We start from the raw sequence: 9908 nt of genomic DNA, 5'->3' as shown, positions 1-9908 counted from the left end.
ATTTTTCCCCCAGTTGTATTTTTCCTGTTGCTCGAGCAGAGGGAAAAACTGCATCATCGTTATCCTCAAATATCACGTAGGTGTTTCACAGAGTGATTTCAACATGATGAGTTTCAACATGAGTGAATTTTGCTGACCATCCTGCTCCCTGTAAGGCAGTAAATAAAAATCCCATCTCTTGAACAGCAAGATCTGTCTAAACGAAAAGATAAATTCTAGGCATGAGAGCAAAGAAAAGATATAGAACATTAACATCTGAGATTGAAAATCACCACAATAGCTATTGGGCAGAGAACATAGAAATTAGGAGCGAGTGGACAATTCAGCCCTTCAAACCCACTCTACCATTTGTCACATTCATGGCTGTTCTTATTGTGGTCGCAATTCCTGCCTGTTTCCCACAGCCCTTTGTCCCATTTTTCATCAAAACATATCTATTTCTTTCTTGAATTTGTTGATTGATTCTGCCTCTTCTGCACTCTGGGGCAGTGAGATCCACAGATTCACAACCCTGTCAGAGAAATAGTTTCTCCTCACCCCAGTTTTTGAACCTACTTCCTCTCAGGCTATATCTATGACCTCTTGTTCAAGACTGTCCGACAAGGAGGAATATCGGTTCCACATCTACCTTATCAATCCCCTGAGCATTTTATGTGTGTCAATCAGATCATCCCTCATTCTTCTGATCTCCAGCGAGTACAAGTCCAACGTATTCAATTATTCCTCATATGACAGCCCTTTCATCCCTTGAATCAACCTGGAGAACCTCCTCGGAACTGCTTTTAATGCCACCACATCCTTCGTCAAGTAAAGAAACCAGAACTGGATACAATACTCCAAGTATGGTCTCAACATCATCTCATACAATTGTGACAACATTACTTTTATAAACCAGTTCTTTTGCAATAAATGCCAAGATTCCACTTGCCTTTCTTATTACATGCAGCCCCTACATACCCACTTTCTGTGATTCATACACAAGGACACCCAGATCCCTCTACACTGAGGCACTTTGAATCTGCTTCTGATTTAATTAATAATTTGCTCTTTCATTATTCTTGCCAAAATATGTAACCTCGTACCTATCCACGTTAAATTACATCTGCCAGATTCTAGTTCATTCTCTAGCTGTGAATTTTGTTTTGTTACATTCTGTCCCTCCCTGCAGCTCATTGATATAGATTGTCAACAGTTGATGTCAGAGGATTGAACCCTATGCTACCCCAATAGTTACAGTTTGCCAGAAGGACCCATTTATCCCACCCCTCTGCTTTCTGTCAGTCAACCAATCCTCTATCCGAACCAATACTCTACCCCCAAACACCCTCCGGTCTAACCTTTTGTATCAGTCTTAATGTAGCACCTTATCAATGTCTTCTAGAGGTCTAGATATAACACATCCACTGTGTCCCCATTATCCAACTTGATAGTTACATCCTCAGAAATTCCAACAATTTTGTCAAGTTCAATTTGTCCTGTATGAAACCATGCTGCCACTGGGGAATTGAGCTTTATTGTTCCAAGTGGTCAGTTCTCTCCCTTATTATTGACTCCAGCAACTTCCTCATGACTGAGGTCAAACTAATTGATCTACAATTTTCCATGTTTTGCCTATCTCTTTTTTCAAATACAGGCTTCACATTAAAGTGTTTCCAAATCACTGGCACCTTTCCAGAATCGAGGAAATTTTGGAATGTAGTAACTAATATATCCACTATCTCTGCTGCCTTACGGTGCAGGTCATCAGGTCCTGGGGACTAATCTGCCTTTAATCCCATCAGTTTACTTAATACCTTTCCCTAGTAATTTCACCAAGTTCCTCTATAGTAACTGCAGATTTTGGGAAGAAATTATAATCTTCCACTGCAAAAAGACACAAAATACTGGTTTAGTGCCTCTGCCATTTCTGAGTTTCCCATAATTACCTCACCATTTCCATCCTCTAAAGGGCCACCATTTACTTTCACTACTCTCTTCCTTTTTATATACTTATAGAAGCTTTTGGTGTCAGAGCTTATGGTTTTTTGCTAGTTTCCTTTTATTGATCTCCTGATTCTCCAGAGTGTCTCAAACATTTGCAGTATGATATGCCCTAGTTTTTGTCTTTATGTTATCCTCGACCTCCTTGTTAAGCCATGGATTATCTTTTACCTTTCTATAATTCCTTTTCCTCTCAGGAATATACTTTAATTGACAGGTATTTAGGAACTCATTGAGCATTTGCCACCATTTTTCAAATGTCCTGCTCCTTTAGTATTTTTCCTTAGTCCCCCAGGGCCAACTGCTTTCTCAGGCCTGTATAATGACTTTTGGCCAACATTAAAACTCCTGTATACGACTCTGTCTTCACTCTTGCCATCTGAATTTGAAACTATAGGAGGTTGTGATCACGCCTTCCAAGATGATCCTTAACTACATGATCATTTACCAATCCTTCCTCATTACACAATACCAAATGTGAAGTAGCCAGTTGGTTCCATGACACGTTGCCATAAGAAAGAATCCCTCAGACACTCTATGAACCTTCCTTCAATACTACCCTTGCCAAGTTGATGAATCCAATCAATATCTATGTACAAATCACCCATACTTTCTGTTGTGGCTGGCTCATAAGCCCTCATTACTGCCTCATTTATACTCAGCCCTACTTTGGAAGTACTGTTTAAGAGTCTGTAAATTATTCCTACCAAGGGGTTTCTTCCCTTGCCTTTTATTTCCACTCAGATTGATTCAACATCTTGGTTCGTAGTGCCAATATCATTTCTTAATGCACCTTGATATCTCCCTTAACCAATAAAATAGCTCCACCTCCTATTCCTACTTGCCTATCCCTTTAGAATACTCATTACCCGAGGACATTTCACTCCCAGTACTGATCTTCCTGCAACCACATTTCAATAATCTTCACCAGATGATGTGACTGGTCTATATTTGTGTTGTCAGCTCATCAACTTAACTCTGAATGCTGCATGCTTTTGCTAATAAGTTCTACTGGTTTGTCTTTCTCTTTTAATATTTGCTCATACACTCTCCATCCTCACTTACTAATTCCTAATAACACTGAACCTCATCTCTCTCATTTCCTCCAACTCACATTTTGATCTTCTATGATGCCTTCCCTCACCATCGCTGTTAGTGCAAATTGTATTGTGAAATCATTTGGATGCCGATGCAACTTTTCCCCAATTTTTATTTTGAGGCAGGTGCTAATCATTTAAGACTAATAGCTGCATTCTTCTTTCAGACAATAAGGGAACAATTGCTACAAAGAAATGTTGTGCGTTTGTCCACTAACATCACCCACAGCACTTTTTTGCCCAACACTGTCATAATTTCTTCAAAAGAAATGATTTTTTTAAGTGATGCAATGCCATTTTTACCTAAACCTGCAAACTGTGTGTCAACTCCCAGAGTGAGCAGCATGAAGAAAAATGAAACAGACCATAATGGTGCCCACGGTAACTGTGCAAGGGCCTCTGGGTAGGCAATGAAGACCAAACCGAAACCTGAACAGTGAATAGAATTGAAATGACATAATGAACGTTGCTATTAACTTGTTGTTGACATTCATTTCATTTCATTTATTACAGTTGCCAATATTAGCCACCATTTGCAAAACTATTCATGTCACCAAAGTTGTGCGGATATGTGTTTACAATAAAAAACATTAGTTATTATATATTTGTAATATTAATCACTTTCAATTCAGAAATTATAATATTTAGAAGCAGTGAACACTGAGTTCAGAGTGACATTTGCAATCTAAGCAAAAAAAAATCTCTCTGATATATTGGTGAAACTGGCATTTAAAAGCAGGCAATAATGTTGGAGAGTAGGGAATGGGGAGAAATAATTGAACGGATAATTTAGAGTGTTTCTTGAATGGTTGGGGATTGTAAAGTGTAGTTGTACAAAGAGACCTCAGTCTCCTTGGTGCTAAGTCACTGAGGGTTAACATGTGTGTGCAGCAAGCTATTAGGAAGCCTCATGGAATGTCGTCCTTTATTGCAAGAGGATTTGAGTACAGGGATAGTGAAGTCTTGTTTCAGTTGTATAGCAGCTTGGTTAGGCCACACCTGGAAACTGTGCACAGTTTGGTCACTTTTTCTCAGGAAAAATGTCATTGCATAGAGGGAGTGCAACAAATGTTCAGCAGACTTGCTCCTGGAATGGTAGAACTGTCCTATGAAGAAAGATTGGGAAAACTGGGCCTTATTCTCTAGAGTTTCATAGAATGAGAGGCAATTGCATTGAAACTTACAACGTAGTTAAAGAGAACAACAGAGTAGCTGCAGGTAAGATATTTCCTCTGTCTGCAGAATCTAAAACCAGCGGCCATAATTTAAAACTAAGGGGGATGCCACTGAGAGCCAAGCTGACAAGAAATTAGTTTATTCAGAGTGTTGTGAAACATTGGAATTGTCCAGCACAGAGGGCTGTGGAGGTCAAGATTTGAGTAGATTTAAGGTTGAGGTTGATATATTTCTGATTCTCAGTGGTGTACAAGGTCAGGGAATGGAATGAGTAAAAAACATTGAAATGTTTGATCCTTCATTATTACATGGAGTTAGTGAGGCAAACTACTCAGACTGAGTGGCCTATCCCTGTTCCTATGTTCCTGCCTCCATTCAGGCTGTCAAACCACTCAGTGCTCAGACTTCTGGAGTAATCAGAATGTGTGAACTGTGTTTTATTGTAACTTTACCTGGTCATTAATTACTTATCACAGCATCATCAACTGATACAAGTGGCTTAGCACAGAACATTTCCATGTCTCTTGCTCTTTATATTAAACATTTTAAAAAATGTACTACTGTCAAATTGAATATTTGAGCACATAATATGATCAGTAACTAATCGTCAATAAATAAAAACTGTCTCTGATTCACCTAAAAGCACAATAATATGGAATTCATTCAAAATTTTCATCTTAAATATAAAATGTGGCTCATATGAAATGTAATTCTAAGGTAAATAACAAATCTTACAGTGAATTATAATGTTAACTGAGTGCTTTTGAGATTTACTATTCTGTGATTATTTCAAAAGCTCACTTTAAGAGCTAGGGTTCAACCCTGGGCATACCATTGCATTATTCAGCTCCAATCCCTGTCCAGTATAAACCAAACATCATGGCAACGTGTCTTCAGAGCCTGGTTATCAGTTTGGATCTGAGGATTGATTATTGTGTCTGGACACTGGAATCACTGGAATGTTGGGTTGAATCACTTCAGAGAGAACATTAAACCTGTTTGACCCTTGACAATTTTAACAGCTCTAGTTTACCTGACTGGGCAACCTCTGAAACGGGCTTATCTTGTATGTGAGCCATGTGTCCCAGGATGGAGAAGATGACAAATCCAGCAAACACACTCGTAGCACAATTAACAACACAGACAATGATGGTATCTCTGTAGCAGTTATTGTGGAACTTGTTGTAAGACGACAATGCTACTAAAGTGCCCCAACCCACTGAGATAGAAAAGAAAATTTGAGTCGCAGCATCTTTCCAGACCTGGTAAATACAAAATAGAATAGATGTCTGGAGGGAAATGAAACACAAACATGTACAACAGATTAACAACATTAATTGTGAAGATAATGAGAACTCGTGTGGTTAATCCATGGTGAACTGAGCAAAGTAGCTCCCTCTGGTCAACAGTAACTCTTCTTAAACAGAACAGTCATCACTACTGTCGATTATTTACAGTTAAATTTCTTCTGGGATATCTGACACAGGTCTTTCTGGTATAATGCACGTTTCATTAACACAAATTACCTGTACCGTGATTGACGATTGGGGACGCTTTTTTAAAGTGCAAAAATTCAAAAAGTATGTTGGCTAGAACATGATTACATCGGCAACACTGTAAGTTGCTCCTTGTATTGCGTGATTCTTGCATAGCGCAGGGTCACACGGAACGTGACTATTGCACTGTCGAAGACGTGACTGTATACTCTTTCACCAGCCATGGTTTTCAGTGACTGACTCACTTGCAGTATTGTACTGACCATAGTTAATTCCATTCTTTTCGTGAAAGTAACAACAAAGAACACCTTTTACCATAAATAATGGTCACTTTCATATTGTAATAATATCACAGTAGCTTAATATCAACAGGAATCAATAAAATTACACTGTAATTTCTAGGATTATGTAAACAATGGTTAAATGATTTAAATGGAAATCAAAATCCAATTCCTGTCAGAAAAATTAAGCAATAAATAGTGTTCACCATTGTCTATTCACAAAGACTGCTGTATCTTTGGACTGAATACAAAATTCCAGCCATCATTATCCAGTATGCATGAGGACACTGTCAGCTTCACAAATGTGGCATTGCCTAGTCTGCCTATTTGCATTCACTGGGCTCCATGATGTTTCTGTCCTTATGCTGTTGACTGAATCACCTCGGAGATTTGTTTCAAGAAACATGACATTGAAATAGCCTTTTAATGACGTGCCAAGCATTTACTTACTGCCAGTCACAATTCCTGGCACTTAAACTACCTACTGGAAGAATGGAATCACAGCTTGGAAGTCACCCACTCAAACTTACACTTCCTTTTCTGTCTCAGTCCTTGCATTGTTATATTCCAAGTACGATAATCTGACTGGTTCAAGATATAATCAGTTGCTTTCCAATGTTCACTCCAATGTAGATTTCAGATTTAGACAATGTTCTTTCATTTCCATCTCCCACTTCCAGATACTTGCAGCACCAAATATCATTGACATAGAATGGATAAGGACAAGGCTCATCAAGAGTGGCTCTTTCTATTGCCCTGATACAGCAAAATGTGGGTCAGTATTTGCTTTGTAGGTCAATGAGGTATTTCACCTGAAACTCCTAAATCATTTCCAAGATTTCAGAAAGGAGGAGGTATGAAGGAAGAATTCTATTGCATCCCAATCCCTATCATAATTCCTCATCAATTTCGATCCTCTCGTCCATCATAGCTGATGCCCTGACCTTCTTTCCTGTTAATGGCAGGATGATATAGACCTTAAACTGACTCTTTGAATTCATCACAAGCTTTGTTAAAAATTTCCAAGAATTGAATTAAGAACTCAAAAGCAATACACTGATTTTAAATCAATGATGAAAGTGAGGACTACAGATGCTGCAGATCAGAGCTGAAAATGTGTTGCTGGAAAAGTGCAGCAGGTCAGGCAGCATCCAACGAGCAGGAGAATCGACGATTCGGGCATGAGCCCTTCTTCAGGAACGTCAATTCTCCTGCTCCTTGGATGCTGCCTGACCTGCTGCACTTTTTCAGCAACACATTTTCAGTTTAAATCAATGATGACAAGCTAACAAAGTAAATGTGCTGAGGCACGAATCGATTCAACTAAAAATACTAATGAGGCTCAATCATTCATATTGCTGTATTTACCTCAGCATCAGCCAGTCTGGAGAAGTCTGACTGGCTTCCGATGTAGAATTCAATTCCTTTAGAAGCTCCCTCCAGGGTAACCCCTCGGATCAGGAGTATGGTCAGGACCACGTAAGGGAATGTCGCAGTGAAATAAACCACCTGAGCATGGAGAGCACCTTGTTAGGTTTTCCTGTATTACTGGTACAACAGAAGAAAATAAAATCTTGAAGCAGTACAAGGCCATGTGGCCCCACCATGCAATAAGATTCTGCCTGATCACCCTGACACTTGCCCTCTCCAGAACCTTTGACTCTCTTGTACATCAACAATTTGTCAAACTCTGCCTTGAATATATTCAATGAACTGACCTCTACTGCTTTCGGAGGAAGAGTATTTGAAAGATTAAAAATTCCACTTCATCTCTACCTCATTTGGAGAACCTTATTTTGTAACTGTGCTCCCTGTTCGAGATTCTCTGAGAAGGTCAAGCTTTCTAAGACCATTCGAAATCTTTGAAGATCATTTCTCGGTCTCCTAAATTCCTGTGAGTACAGGCTCAAACTTATATTTTCAAAAGAATTAATACAAAGACGTTCACTGAACTTTCTCCAATACAAATATACCCCCTAACGAAGGAGACCAAAACAGTAGCTGCTGTACCTTTGTAGCAAGTTTTGCCTACTTTTATACATCATTCACCTTGGAATAAAGACAATATTATCCAACCAAATGGCAAATTAAATGGATTCTCATCAATGCATCGAAGGGAACAGATGACAAACTGAAGAGGAATAGTAACATGGAGGATGTACGCAAGGATTGCGTTTTCATCTAGTTCACAGGGTTTGCATGTTGAGACTTTGTTTTGTGATACCTTGTTATAATGTGCTTATTTAAACATTGCTAAACCTATAGACATGAGGATCTAAAATTTGAATTTAGGCAACAAAATATGAAGATTTTTATTACAACAAAATGGTTTCTCGATTTAAAAGAATACAATAAAATGGCCTGTGAATCATACTGCTGAACATACTGCTGATTTGCAGAATTAACTTGCAGTTGAAAGATGAGGACAATAGAGTTTTCATAAGATAAACACTGATACATTAATTGACCATTTGAACAAACATTGAACTAATACATGGCATGACAATTTACGTAAATTAGATATCCTTCTTAAAGGAAATACCATTGGATTAGCCTGTCTTCAATCATATCACCATATTACAATTGATTGGACATTTTTTTGTAGTTAAGAACCCTTTCTCAGAAAATATCATTAGACTAATTCGCTGTAAATCATATGTGATTGGTCTTTCTTGTAATTAAGACTGTACTATTTCTTTAAAAACATGTAAATAATGTGTAATTTTCAAATGTAATTGCACAACTTTTCCCCAGAACACAGAAGCTTCAATCTCTGTGTTGCTGGATAGAATTGCATCAAGGTACCTTAACTGAATCAACTAATGACCCTTGTTTTTTGAATAAACCGCTTTTGTCGGTTCCTTTGACCGATCTCGAACCCTTCTTAAGGGGACACAGGTCTTGAGACATAATAACAGAAATTACACAATGAAAAGAATCAGTTAAAGGTAATTCTTAGGTGAAAATGTGTTGCTGGTTAAAGCACAGCAGGTCAGGCAGCATCCAAGGAACAGGAAATTCGATGTTTCGGGCCAGAGCCCTTCATCAGGAATGAGGAGAGTGTGCCAGGCAGGCTAAGATAAAAGGTAGGGAGGAGGGACTTGGGGGAGGGGCGATGGAGATGTGATAGGTGGAAGGAGGTCAAGGTGAGGGTGATAGGCCGGAGTGGGGTGGGGGCGGAGAGGTCAGGAAGAAGATTGGAGCTTAGGAGGGCAGTGCTGAGTTCGAGGGAATCGACTGAGACAAGGTGGGGGGAGGGAAATGAGGAAACTGGAGAAATCTGAGTTCATCCCTTGTGGTTGGAGGGTTCCCAGGCAGAAGATGAGGCGCTCTTCCTCCAACAGTCGTGTTGTTATGTTCTGGCGATGGAGGAGTCCAAGGACCTGCATGTCCTCGGTGGAGTGGAAGGGAGAGTTAAAGTGTTGAGCCACGGGGTGGTTGGGTTGGTTGGTCCGGGTGTCCCAGAGGTGTTCCCTGAAGTGTTCCGCAGGTAGGCGGCCCATCTCCCCAATATAGAGGAGGCCACATCGGGTGCAGTGGATGCAATAGATGATGTGTGTGGAGGTGCAGGTGAATTTGTGGCGGTATAGAAGGATCCCTTGGGGCCTTGGAGAGAAGTAAGGGAGGAGCTGTGGGCGCAAGTTTTGCATTTCCTGCAGTTTCAGGAGAAGGTGCCAGGAGTGGAGGTTGGGTTGGTGGGGGGTGTGGACCTGACAAGGGAGTCATGAAGGGAGTGGTCTTTGCGGAACGCTGATAGGGGAGGGGAGGGAAATATATCCCTGGTGGTGGGGTCCGTTTGGAGGTGGCGGAAATGATGGTGGATGATACGCTGTATACGGAGGTTGGTGGGGTGGTAGGTGAGAACCAGCGGGGTTCTG

At 40.0% G+C, this 9908-nt stretch overlaps 1 protein-coding gene across 1 annotated transcript in view; it reads right to left on the bottom strand.

Annotated features, from left to right (window-relative positions):
• LOC132819977 (sodium- and chloride-dependent neutral and basic amino acid transporter B(0+)-like) overlaps positions 1–9908 on the bottom strand; it is a 161168-nt gene that overhangs the window by 79889 nt on the left and 71371 nt on the right. Inside the window, exons 8-9 of the mRNA XM_060831914.1 lie at positions 7399–7539; positions 5287–5515 (exon numbers count right to left, since the gene is read on the bottom strand). Coding sequence (XP_060687897.1) covers positions 5287–5515; positions 7399–7539 — 370 coding nt within the window. The remainder of the gene's footprint in view (positions 1–5286; positions 5516–7398; positions 7540–9908) is intronic.

The sequence above is a fragment of the Hemiscyllium ocellatum genome, chromosome 11, assembly GCF_020745735.1.
Source record: "Hemiscyllium ocellatum isolate sHemOce1 chromosome 11, sHemOce1.pat.X.cur, whole genome shotgun sequence".
Classification (NCBI taxonomy): domain Eukaryota; kingdom Metazoa; phylum Chordata; class Chondrichthyes; order Orectolobiformes; family Hemiscylliidae; genus Hemiscyllium; species Hemiscyllium ocellatum.
The sequence above is the reverse complement of the archived record's forward strand: the minus strand, read 5'-3'. Positions and strand labels throughout refer to the sequence as shown.